The following is a 14,526-nucleotide window of genomic DNA, read 5'->3' as shown; positions in this document are numbered from 1 at the left end:
ATTTTCCTTACCACAAGATCTTACCATTAAGTCAAAAGGATCTCATAAAATTTTGAAGCAACACATATCCTCTCACTTCTTTTAATCAAAAAGAATTGATATTAAGTAAATTAAAAGTAAATTGTCAGAACTCATTTTAAAATTATTTGTGAATAGCTAAATCTTACACCCAGAAAATCTGAGTTAAAGTGTACACACACACATATTTGGAAAATACTATTTATGGGCATGAGAGCCACAGATAGTAATCTTCATACACACATGCCATAAGAATTTGTATAGAACATTAGTGAAAGAATTCATAACTGCTAAGATTAAATCCACAAGGGGTAAAAGGCAAACCAATGCAGCAGCAGAAATACTTACAAGAAAATATATTGTAAACTAACTCTACAATGTGGGGGGGGGGGGATGGAGAATTGGGGAGGAGAGAAGGTGGAAGAAAAATGGAGGAGGTAACAAGTTTGACAAGAAACATACTCGCTACTTTATATATGTAACTGAAACCCCTCTGTATATCACCTTGACAATTAAAATTTAAAATAAAATAAATTTTAAATGATTAAATCCACTAAAAAAGTAAATTTGTATTTTAATTAAATAAAAAATTCTAACAGATATATTTTTAAACTTGACATTGTAATTCAAATATTAAAAAATACTCAAGTCAGTTAATGATTTTAAGGTAGTAACATAAAGTAATAACATCATTGTGTCATGTAGTTTATATATTAGGAAAACAAGTAAATTATATTTCAGAATTAAGTCCATATATGCAGGATAAAATATGCAGGATAAAACTGATCCTGGAGAGAGTCTAAAGTTATTAAGTTTGTTAGGTTGGATGCTAAGTGAAATGAACTCCATGTTATGTAAATGACTGTCATATCACTGTTGTAATTACTACCAACATGCGATGTGAAATCATAGCTTCTATTATTGATGATCCTCTTGTATCCCGTTCCTGTGGTTGTACCTGCACTATCTCTGTATCCTATCTGAGTACATTGGAAACCATGTATACTGGTATTAGAACTAGGAATAGAAAGGGAATACCAAAATCGAGAGACACAGGGTAAAAAAAAGACAAATGACTACAAAAGCAATACTTGCAAAACTGTTTGGTCTAAATGAACTGAACAACTCATGGGGAGGTGGTGTGGAAACAGGGTAAGGGGGAGGAGGAGGGGGAATGAGGGAGGAGGTAACAAACAGTACAAGAAATGTATCCAATGCCTAACGTATGAAAGTGTAACCTCTCTGTACCTCAGTTTGACAATAAAAATTTAACCAAAAAAAAAGTAAAGTAATAAAATGGTGCTAATCGCTAAAGAAAAAAAACTAGCACTTAAAAATTATTAACCAAGGGCATATACTATCAAATCTAACAAAATAAAAACTTTTAAATGTTAAAACTAATTCTTAGTACAGTATTGCAGAACTAGATATAAAATATTATTGATAACTCTTTGGTTATGAGGTAATCTGTATATGACAGTAAGGGCCCTAATATTTAATTTTGTCTAAGATTTCTACTTTTAAGACATAACAAAGTAATAATTAAAATATACCTTTACAAAAACATTAATTTTACAAGAGAAAGAATAAAGGCATTCCATTATTATAAAACTTTTAAGTAAGAGTATATTATTAAAATACAACTTATTCTTGTTCATTTTCTTTTCCTCTTTATTCATGAGGTAAAAGTCTCTACTTTACGTAAAAACTTTAAGTGAAGGGCTGGGAATATGGCCTAGTGGCAAGAGCACTTGCCTCCTACACTTGAAGCTCTTGGTTCGATTCCCCAGCACCACATATATGGAAAATGGCCAGCAGGGGCGCTGTGGCTCAGGTGGCAGAGTGCTAGCCTTGAGCGGGAAGAAGCCAGGGACAGTGCTCAGGCCCTGAGTCCAAGGCCCAGGACTGGCCAAAAAAAAAAAAAACTTTAAGTGAAGATCTGAAACCCCGCAATATACATATTTGTTCATTATTTTCTGCCAGGAGTTATACTGATATTAGAGCACAGATTTTTAACAAAGATGTTTTCAGACAAAACTGAGTTTCTACCTTTACGGAACACATATCACAGTACCTATTAATAACTCTATAAAAATAAGCTATCATAAAATTTCTACAAAGATATCTTTAAATACTACATACTGATTTAATTATCCTACATAGCTTTCTACAATAAAATTGGAATTTTCATGGCTATGACCCAACTGTGACACACACATGTATAAAATAATAGCTTCACACTGTGCTTATATTTACAAAGCATAAAAAATTATACATAACATTTTCTAGGCAATTACTGTGATTATCTGTCTTAGACTATTTTTTCTCCGATTTCTTATAATCTTTCAACATTATATTCTTTTCTATTAAGATTTTTTCATTTGTACGTAGACTTTCATAGTAGATTCAAACTTACTCCCTCTGAAATATTTTGCTCATTTTTAAAACTGCCCTAAGGGATTATGATTCATAGTACAACAGGAAATTTAAATTGATGTGATAGAATTAAAGTTGACTTAATGAATAGCGAAATGATTTCAAGTTAATACTTTGAAATGTTTTAGTGTTTTCTTAATCTCTTCACTTTTGGAATAAACCTCCAAAGCCTCAGTAGTGCATATATGCCTTATTCTACAATGTTCCCATTGTTTTGTTAAAAAAAAAAAAAAAAGTGTGTGTGTGTGTGTGTGTGTGTGTGTGTGTGTGTGTGTGTGTTTTCCTGGCTGTGCTTTTAATCATTCTAAACTGTAACTACATCTATCAATCACCTTTAAATCTTTAATAGCATTCTCTAAAATAATATATTTCTGAATAGTCAGTATTAAAAAACCTTATACACAAGAAAACTTTCAGTACTGCAAACCACAACAACAACAAAAAAAAATTGGGGGTAGGAGGGACTGCTAGTCCTGGGGCTTGTTTTTTCTCAAGGCTAGTACTCCACCACTTGAGCCACAGCTCCACTTCTGACTTTTTAGTAGTTAATTGGAGATAAGAGTCTCAAAGACTTTCCTGCCATGGCTGGCTTCAAACCACAATCCTCATATCTCATTCTTCTGAATAGTTACAGCTACAGGCATGAGCCACAAATGCCCAGCTGCCAAAAAAATTCAAAAAATAAAATTTATGTAGATTATGGTTTTTCATATTATATACACATGCACAGAAAGTTAGCTGAGGAATAATTATGAAGTGAAAGAAGATATAAACTAAATTTTTAAGGGATAAAGTTTACTCTCAAAAATGTAGGCAACCATTTTTAATGTTTTATTGTACCTTAATAAAAACAAGCCTTTACCTGTGCAAGCATGGGAAAGCCAAGGTTTCTACATCCATTACAAGGAGTTAATGCTTCCCAAAGTCCTGTGGGCCCACAAGTATTTTCATCATCATCATCTTCTTCCACTTCTCCTGGTGACAAATTTATTGTAGATGAAGTTCTCTGAAATTAAATTTATATTATACCAATATATTATATCAGTATTATTTATATATGTTAACATCAATCACTTATATAAATTACTTGTGGTGTTATCTTAGCAAGCAAAAGTCAGCTCTCTTCAAGCCAGTTATCTAGGTCTGCCATGTGACTGAGCCAAAAAAAGAATGTGTAAAATTCAATTTAAGTTGAAAGTGAAAAACTGAGTGAGAAAAACATAAAGTTCATAATATGTAGTGTATAAGACAGGACACAAAAATGACCCAACAATATCTGTGAAGAAAAATCTTATAGCTTATCAAGAATTTAACTTTGGAGATAAAATTATGAGAAAATATAATTAAAAGGGATAACATGAAAACATTTTAATGAAATTGGAGGCTTAAAAAAAGTTTTACCATGTCACCAAAAGCAAAATTTATAAAATTTTATACATTGTAACATAATATTTTTAACAAGACTTCTATGTTGATCATACAACTTTATAGTATTGTCACATTCCAATTCTCACTAAGGTGACAGGAGAGAATTTATTAAAATATTTAAACCACAAGAACAAGGACAATAGTAGAAGTGTTTGCTGATGAATATCAAGAAAATGTTTGTGCAAGGATAGGTAACTTTGGAGTAAAAGATAAGTAGCTATTATCTGATTTAATACTAAATTTGTAAACTGCAAGTAAGATTTTTGGGGGGGGGCAAATATTTGGAGGGATTGACTACAGTGAAGTTATAAAATGAAATTAAAACAGAATAAACACTATCAAAAGATGTTAGGCATCTAGATTCATCTTCTAACCCAGACAGGAAGCTAAAATTTTAGCTCTGGCCAAAAAAAAAAATTACAAATGTATCTTTCAGAGTACTGAAGCAAAGAAAAGACATAGATTCTAAGAATCCATACAAAGACTCTAAAAATGTGAATTAACACCTTATATGTAAAAATGAAAATCCTCAACCCACTCAGTGCCCTCCCATGTTTGCTGTAGAAAACATGACTCAAATTGGTATTTCCAGGTACAGAATACACTAAAATGCACTTATCTGTAGAGTTTTAGTATAGTCTGTCACCTTTAAAACTCGTGCGTAGTTTAATGCCTATTGTGAAGTACTAAGAGGGTGCAAACCTAATCCAGCTATGGTGACTGGAGGTGGACTCTTTGGGAGATGGGTAGGTCATTGAGGTGGAGATTTCAGACAGAATCTTGCTGAATTTACAAAGAGAAAGAAATCAGGATACACAGGCGTGCCAGGATGCTACCACCAGATATGACCCCTCATATCACAAGGATTGTGGGCCAAAATAACCCTGTATTTTTAAAGCTTACCCACATGTGGTACTGTGTAATTTGTAATAGTAAACTAAGACAATCTCCCAAGGCAAAAGATTTAGAAATAACCAGAAAATGGTGGTTCTACATCTTAATCCCTACGGTGAAGCCCACCTCTCAACAAGTTCCAAAAACATAAAAGTACTTAGTGTTTCAGTTAACTATAAACAAGGATCACTACATATTTGAAAAAAGGCTCTAACAGACAAAATATTTTTAAAATATAGATTATCCCAAAATACATGCATGCATGCATAATATACACATACATGTGTATACACACATTACATACATACATATATACAATGTAATCAAATATGTGGAAAATAAATGTGAGGATATTTCCAAGGATATAGAGAAAAAGAGAATAATGAGAGAAAAAGTCATAAATAAAGAAGACTAAGGGATGAATAAAGGGGTCCAAAACTTGATCACCAGGAATCTTAAACATCTGAACATTTAGGAAAAAAAAACAGAAATTGGAAGATCAAAGAAACAGTGAAAAATTTTTTGCAGAGACTAAAGAAAATTGTTACATTATAAAAGCCTGTTGAATATACAGCAGACTGAAATTTTTTAATGTATACAAGAATGAAAATAATAAATTTGTGTAAAAATCTTCAGAGTATAGTGTTCAGCACAACACTGATAGGTCTTAAGTAATGAGGTTAGCAAAAATATTCTACATATTTAATTAATATCCCATTTACATTTTTAAAAAGTGGTTGCTTTCTAAACTGGAATATAAAACTTCCTTTGTCCTATTTCAAATATTTTTTCTATATCTATACGTTCACTTTCCCTTGTTCAACTGGTAACTAAGCAATAATAATATAGTACTTTCCTCAATTACTGTCTGGAAATAAAATAATACCTATATTTATATGGAGAATTTACTATGTGACTGTGTGCAATGGAACTATTTTTCATTGATTATTTTAATTCATACAACAGCTCTTTGAGGTATATATCTTTTCCCATAGTTTTATCAATAAGGAAATAAGGTATAGAGAGTCAAAACAAAAAGTCACAGAGCTTGTAATAGCCAAACTACAGGCCTTTCCCAATTCACCATTGTTACATGAACACAGCACAATATACTAGAGAAGATGATATATTTTAAAAAACCACCAAGATTATACCATTGCACCTTGAACCAAAGAGGTATATTTGTTCATGCTTCTACTTACAAGATAATACTCCTGGTAGCATTCTTGCAACTGTGACATACAGTGACATTTTCTGCTATTTGAATGTAGAAGCCCATAGCTTCCAAAATAAACACTTCTCAAATTAGCAATAAAAAAATGATGAGCACATGAACTTTCAAATCCTGGATATTTCACTAAGTGATAAAAATCTTGGAAACTCTAAAAAACCTTAATCTAATAAGGACATCTATATGTTTGATCAGTATTGTCCCCACCCCACCCCCCCAAAAAAGTATTGAATTATCAGAGGCTTGCTCACCAATTCATGCCATGGCATAATAGGCCATTACATTCTTGGCTAAGAAATATCACTGTTTTATATATCAAAATTTCAATGGTTCTTGTTTGGTTTTTAATGGATCTAAAATTATTTAACTCAATAGTAGAGTGAGCCTCCATCTCCATCTTCTTTACAAAGAATAAGATCTGTTTATGTCTCCTTCCTGCTCATCAATTGCCAACTATTTTCTGCTACATAGAAAATAATACCCAAATTCTCTCTGATCAAACTTTTTCTGTCTTTTTTTATAATAAAGTTAAAACTGTTTACGCTTGCCTAATCATATGATCAAACTTTTTCTGTCTTTTTTTATAATAAAGTTAAAACTGTTTACGCTTGCCTAATCATATTTCAGTGCTTCACCCTTTTTTATATATACCATCTACTTCACTTCCCTACACAGCAAACTGTTGTGGTTAAGAACTTCATCTCTAAAATTACACAGCCTTGGATTCAAGTTCCAACAGTCATATTTTTTAGTTATACAGTTATCAGTAGATAAGAGCAAGTCAGCCTCACTTGCCTTATTTGTGCCATAGAAAAACAACAGGGTTTTTTCCCTAAATAATTAAATGAAGTAATGACTATAAGGCACCTGAAAATTCATAAGATTTCAAAAAATATGACCTATTTCTCTTATTTTCCTATAATTCTAGAGATTAACATTTTAATTCGGATTTTATCCCTTATGTACCCATATTTCCCAATGAAATAATGTTATTCTGTCCTGAACACCCATAGCTCTTTATAGGTGTGCATCACATAATATATATGTGTGAAATATATGTCAAAATTATATATATTTATTTCACATATACTTTAAAATTATAAATGACAAAGTGGCAAATGGTAAAGTCAGATAAATATACATTCAAGTCCTATCTTTGCAATTTCCAGCCTATATGACTTGGAGCAAATCACATAATTTTACTAATCTTTCGTTTCCTTATCTACAAAAGTTAAGTGTAATAATATTGCTATTTTTATGTTTATCTCAAAGTTGTATGTACATACAGTGTACATGCATACCAACATATGCATATAGGTGTGATTTACTTCCCTTATTGAATTGTAAGCTACGTGAAAGAAAGCTTTGCCTTTTCACATTTGTATTTCATACAATGCATTGTGCATAATAGAACTTAATGTTTACTGGATGAATTAGCAAATGAATGTACTGTCATTTTCATTTGACTGCCTAGAAAACTCAACTGATATTAAGGGCTACACATATTGTGTCACAAACACTGTTATTGCTATTTTAGGTCTATTTTTATTAACTATTACCAGTAGCTTTAGCACAAATAAAAGAATGTATCAGTGGTATAGCACTGCCCCCTAAAGACAATATAGGAATCTGCTATATAATATAAACCATAATTTTGCAACTTTACTTCAATAGGGTATCTTAGAACAATTTATCAAACTAAATATAATGTTCAGTTATATATGAGATTGAAGCCACAGGAACACACTTAAACTCAGAGGGTCTCTTATTTCAAATGCCTTTTAAACATTTTACTGGAGATCCAACTGTGTTCATAAAGTTCTAGAAAAATGAAATTTCTTCAATTGAGGGATAGACCCTTATAATCTATAGAGTTGGAGGCTATAAGATGTCTTGATTACATATGTAATCATTACATAATTATATAGAAGGCTAGAGCATTCTGCTCTTTTGCAAAAAAAAAGTCACAGTGTATAATACCACAGTGAGACAAATCTGAGTTCAAAGAAAAGTGTTTTTTAGAATAATTTTATCTGTCTAACACTGAGAAAAGGTATTTCCCTATGAAATGATGATAGTGATTTTTCATATATTTTATATGTACCATACAAACTATAGTTATTATCTAATATATAAGGGTGCTTTATGATTTATGTTTTCAAATACAGAACAATAAGGTCAATTCACTATTTTATGTGAAGAATTTGATGTTCAAGATGTTATTCAACTTGCAAAATCATCCTTGAAAGGAGGCAGAATTATAATTCCAAATCCATGTGTCTAGGTCCTACTACCTTTTGACTATACTGTGGAAGCAAGTTCTTAATTGCTGGAACGCTTCAAAGAACAATAGATGTTTAAGCCAGCTATGTTTGAACAGCTATGTTTGCCTTATCTCCAAACTAATGTAGAATTCTATTAGAAATCTATTAGATTTAGCAGAGGATCACAATAACTCATTAGCTATGTTCATATGACCATATAAAATGATGCTTATTGAAATGAACTCCAAGAAATAGAAACAAGAGGCTTTTTAAGTGTACTGTTCACAGTTATTTCTTTTTTCTTTCTTTTTCCCTCTTTGTTTTATTCCTTGATGTCAGTATTTTTTATGTCTGTATCATTTGTCTTGTATATAAGTTTATCTAATTAGGGGAAGGGTAGGGGAGTCACAGAAGAGGTAAGAAAAAAGGTGAACCAATGCAACACTCATTAGACATGTTGAAATGAATTATACAACTTGAGGGGAGAGGAGTTAGGGGATAGAGTAAGAGAAAATGAAGGAGAGAGTAACAGTTCAAAGGGGAATGTACTCATTACCTTACTTACGTAACTATAACTCCTCTATATATATCGCCTTTACAATAAAATTTTTTTAAATAAAATCAATCATTTTTCAGTAACAGCACACTCATGACAAGCTTCAGTGCACTTTCACATTTTGCCACAAACTCTACCTTACACAACTTAACCTTTCTTCCTCTCACATCCAATTTTTTTCTTTATTATGATGGTTTGGTAGAAGGGTGTTTTTCATCATCCCTTCTACCCAGAATAGAATTCTGCTTCTTTACACAAGATTTTCTCATTAGCTCTTCAAATTCTCTCCATTATTATACAGAGCAATTTCACTTTTGTGTACATCTTATCTGCAAACTTATATAATCTCAGTACACAGGAGACCTTGCATGGGAATGATAATTTTTCATTTATTCAAAAGGTGACATCAGGGCTGGGGATATGGCCTAGTGGCAAGAGTGCTTGCCTCGTATACATGAGGCCCTGGGTTCAATTCCCCAGGCTTCTTTTTGCTCAATGCTAACACTCTACCTCTTGAGCCACAGCACCACGTCTGGCTTTTCCTGTTTATGTGGTGCTGAGGAATTGAACTGAGGGCTTTGTGCATGCTAGGCAAGCACTCAGCCACATCCCAGCTCCCTAGTAGACAATTTTTCAGTCACTGCTGTTCACTTTTCCCTTCATTATTCTTCCACTTCCAACCTCTCTTCTCCTTCTGGAACTAATTAAGGCATATGTTTGATTGCATATTTTTCCACAGGTGACTGAAGAATATTTGCTTTTATTTTTCTGTCTGTATTCTATTTTGGTTATTTTCACTTACAATATTTCTATTTCTGCTATGTACTATATGCTTTTCATTTTTAATTTCAGATATTGTATTTTTCTTCTCTACATGTTCCATTTGAATCTTTATTTGTATCTCACCTATGCTCACTTCTTCCTTTAAACTGTTCAACATATTAAAATATAACATATAACAACAAGCATATTAACAACAAATTTTTATCATGCATCTGAATTAAACCAATTGTAATTTCCAGGTATATTTTTATGCATTAATTTTCACATGACCATAAATTTCATTTATTTCATACATAGTTGTTTTTATTGCTTTAATTTTATACATTATTGAACCTTGAGTTTGGTTGAAGTCCATTAAAAGTACTGAATATGTTTGTAATAAAGTTATTTGGATATGACTTTGATTTATTCGAGGCTTTCGTTTAAATTGGTTTGTTTTTAGGTGAGTCTAGAGTAATTCAAGCCACCCCTGAGTCTTAACTTGCCTTCTGATCTACCCTGTGAATTCAGCGTAAGTCCACTCTTCCACTTAGACTGATGGAAAATTGAATGATTTCTATCCCTGTGTAAGTTCTAGAATGTTTCTGCCATCATATTTAAGTATTGTTCTTCTCATTGAAATGTTTTATTTCCATCTTCATGGATTTTTACTTATCATTGTGCAGACTGATATTCAGATGAAATTTTAAAGGTAATTTTAGGCACTTTTCTGTACCTCTGTCTCTGTGTTGCCTGTTCTTTTCTGTTCTACTGACTGAAAATTCTTGCTGGTTTAGTCTTCTGTACTTGTATTGCAAATCAGACTATTTGACTTTGTCTCTGTTTGCCTCCTTATTGTATATAGGTAGAAAGCTAAGATGATAGTAGGATTGGTTTCCTTTGTTCTTCCCCCTCTAATAGGAATTACTGTCCTGTCTTTTGCCCCAGTCTTATAACTGAGGTTTCATCTATTATTTTCAATATTCCAGCAGTTTACAAAAGGCAGTCCATAATTCTTATTGCTTCATATAAGTTCCCATAAAAGGAAAAGGCCCAATGTGGTGCTGTGGCTCAAGTGGTAGAGTACTAGCCTTGAGCCAAAGAATCATGGGAATAGTGCCCAGGCCACAAGTTCAAGGCCCAGAACTGGCCAAAAATAAGTTAACTCAATTAATTATATTGTTTATGCCTAAGATTTCAAGCAAATTCACTTAAGTTTACCAAATGTTTATTGATCGACACCTTGTACTAGTTACAGGCTAACCTTGAAGATGAGAGAAAAGAAACCTATATATATCATGAACTCTGAACTTGAAACATAAAAGGAGATGGAGAAATAGCAATTGGTAGAGTACCAGCCTAGGAAATGTGCAAGGCCCTGAGTTCAGCCCCCACCCAAGTACTGCCAAAAAAAATAAAACATGTAAGTAAATATCTAGTGAAGTAAAACCAGACCAAAGTTATGAACATTAGAGAGACTGAAACAAGGTGTAGAGAAGATAAAGAGGAAGAATAGAAAAAGGGATTCAAAGTCCTTGAATTTGAGCAACAGTTCCTTATGAGGTGAAAATTCTACCCAGAGAAAAACTAAGATAGGAATGAGACCAAAGGTTACACGATCATAGCAGCATAATGGCTGTGTTGAGTAAGTCAGCTCTAAAGGAAAGCATGGCAGGAAGATGGGCTAGAAAAAATAATTGAAATTAAGTATGGTGGTAAAACAAAATGAGACTAGAATTGAGGGTTTTCACAGTCTGTTAATATCATTATAGCCAAACATAGGTTAAGGAAAGAGGGCTGCAAAGAGTTGTGGGACAGATGGTTTCCACTAACGATTTGATACTTTTGAGTGACTTCCATGACTCACATTTTAGCTAGAGGAAATTACATACTAAGAAATTATATTAAAGTTTTTTTTGTGTGTGTGTGTTTTTTTTGCCAGTCCTGGGCTTAGACTCAGGGCCTGAGCACTGTCCCTGGCTTCTTTTTGCTCAAGGCTAGCACTCTGCCACTTGAGCCACAGCGCCACTTCTGACCATTTTCTGTATATGTGGTGCTGGGGAATCGAACCCAAGGCTTCATGTATAGGAGGCAAGCACTCTTGGGCCATATCCCCAGCCCCTATATTAAAGTTTTTTAATGGAGAAATATATTTTATTACAAACAATCTCCAAGATCTAGATACAATTTCCATTTCTTCATACACAGACTAATTCACTGTGAAATATATGCATGTGAAACTGAAATATGTAAAGAAAACTAGAATTTAGATCACAATTTGATCAATACATTACTCAGGAAACAAAACTTGGGAGCAAAAATAAATAAAATATATTTTAAAATATTTAAATATACTATTGTTCATTTAAATTTTTCAATTTTAAAATATATATGACATGATATACATCACATATAAGTACAATATTCTGCAGAAAGTATTCTTGCTCTGTGTGTGTGTGTGTGTGTGTGTGTCTGTATGTCTGTGTCTGTGTCTGTGTCCATATGTGCATGTAGGTATGAAATATACCTGGCAAATTTGTTTCCAATACAGAGGTGTTTAGTTGTTTGTTTTTAAATGTGTCTTGCTAGAAATTATCCAGATATACAATCTTAGCTTCAGTAGTACATACAAAGGGAATGATTAAAGATACAATGGCAGAAATTTTTCAGAAACAAGGAAGTCTATATAAAAAGCTTGGGGAAAATACTATTTAATCATATTCTGGAAATAAATTAATTATAAGGCAAATGAATAACCTTTTAAAGCTTTCAGAATGGCATTTAGATTGCCCACTTTTTCAGTATCCTAGTATGCAAATAAGGAACCATAACTAACTGTAAAGTAGAAAATCCATTCATAAGCAAACTGTATAACTGTATTAATCAATGAGAAACCTACAGAATCTGGCTGTGGTAAGACACCATTGCAATCTCAACTTCAGTGTAACTGAAGTAAGTAACTTGGATAACAGCTCTAAAACAATGTTTTACATGTTACAATGAACTAGAAAACAAAGAAAATAAACCATTTGGATAAGTATAGTAGTCTTTGGAGTCTATTATACTTACACCAAGGGTATCCTACTGGTCTAATATTTTTGCCTTATAATATGTACCTTATAAGAATCAGATAGTAGAAAGTATCAATAGATTATTTAGAGTGTACAATTCAAAGTCAACAATTTGATATCCAGAAAAGTTACTGATTGTTTATAAAAGCAAGACAGGAAATGGAGCCTTCACTCTTCTTGATATAATAAATAGATATTATTTGAAGATAAACTACATTCTATTAAGAGAAAAATGTAGAAATCAAAAAATGGCAGAACCTGTAGAACAAAAGCTAATTGCTAAAAATTAAAATCAATTAACTCAAAATTTTAAGTATCCTAGTTATTTATTAACATGGCTATAAAATATGGATTTTTAACATGTTTATTATTTACAAGTGGAACAATTTCATACTTTTAAATTATGTAAGATCATCTAAAACTTATTGTAATTTGAGGGTAAAATAATCCAATTGACTATAAATTGAAAACATAATAAGTCTTTCTATATGTAAGCAAAACTAACTAGAACACATATGGGTATTTAAGTTCAAGAATTTAAATTCATTTAAATTTAAAAAATAAAACAGTTGACAAATTAGCAAGAAATGTCAGGGTCCTAGGTAAATAAAAGTATATAATTATAAAACACAAATGCATATATTAAGAAACAATAAAACTGATTTGGGTATTGTATATACATTTATCTGAATTATCGAAGGGAAGGGGTACATCAAAACGGTGAAACAAAGAACAAAAGGCAAACCAATGCAACAGTGATACAAGAAAATATTTTGTAAACTAACTGTACAACTAGCGGGGGGATTGGGGCAGTGGGAAGATGGGAGCAAAATGAGGGAGGAGGTAATGAGTTTGACAAGAAATGTACTCACTACCTTATATATGTAACTGTAACCCTTCTGTAGGTCACACAGACAATAAAATTAAATTAAAAAGAAAAAGAAAAGATTTGAAGACTATTTGAATAGCTTTCAAGTAAAAATGTTACTTACAATTATACTAAAATTATAATAAAAGGAAACTATTAAGAGAATTGCTTAAAAAATTTAAAGCTTAAAATCTATTTAGGGTGACAAGGGATTGTGTTCATAAGACAACATGTTGTATTAAAATGCTTTGTACAACTAAAGATAAAGTTGACAAAGTAAGATATTTTAAAAAGTAAAAATAGCCTTCATATTCAAATGTTTAATTTATCAAAATGACCACTGATCATACAAAAATTGTTTAACTTTATTAGTATTTAGAGAAATAAAAATACAAATAACAAGGAAGTAACAATTTCTACTCATCAAACTAGTATATTTCTAAAACCATATTATTTGGAGTTGGTGAGAAATCTGCACTGGAAACACAGATTTGTAAACAAGTATTTTTAAAACTAAGTTGAAAATGGTGCTGGAAAAATTGGTTAAACAGATGTAACAAACTAAAGCTAGATCCTTACATATCACCCTGCACCCAAATCAATTCCAAATGAATCAAAGACCTCGAAGTAAAAGCAGATATTCTAAAAACACTGCAGGAAGGAATAGGAGAAACACTTGGGCTAGTTGGCCCAGGTAGAAACTTTAATAAAGGCACCAAAACAAAGGCTGGACAAATGGGATTGCATCAAATTGCCAAGCTTCTGCATGGCAAAGGACATAGCTAGCAAGATAAATAGAAAGCACTCAAATTGGGAGAAGATATTCACTGACCATACAACCGGCAACGACCTCATATCTAAAATATATGTAGGGGATGGGAATGTGGCCTAGTGGTAAAGTGCTCGCCTCGTATACATGAAGCCCTGGGTTCGATTCCTCAGCACCACATATTTGGAAAGAAAGCCGGAAGTGGGGCTGTGGCTCAAGAGGTAGAGTG

At 32.3% G+C, this 14,526-nt stretch overlaps 1 protein-coding gene across 1 annotated transcript in view; it reads right to left on the bottom strand.

Annotated features, from left to right (window-relative positions):
* The window catches only part of Anks1b (ankyrin repeat and sterile alpha motif domain containing 1B), an 895,075-nt gene that overhangs the window by 707,642 nt on the left and 172,907 nt on the right, over window positions 1-14,526 (bottom strand). Inside the window, exon 9 of the mRNA XM_048357586.1 lies at window positions 3,317-3,460. Coding sequence (XP_048213543.1) covers window positions 3,317-3,460 — 144 coding nt within the window. The remainder of the gene's footprint in view (window positions 1-3,316; window positions 3,461-14,526) is intronic.

The sequence above is a fragment of the Perognathus longimembris genome, chromosome 1 (assembly GCF_023159225.1).
Source record: "Perognathus longimembris pacificus isolate PPM17 chromosome 1, ASM2315922v1, whole genome shotgun sequence".
Classification (NCBI taxonomy): domain Eukaryota; kingdom Metazoa; phylum Chordata; class Mammalia; order Rodentia; family Heteromyidae; genus Perognathus; species Perognathus longimembris.
This window is presented reverse-complemented; position numbering and strand designations above follow the sequence as displayed.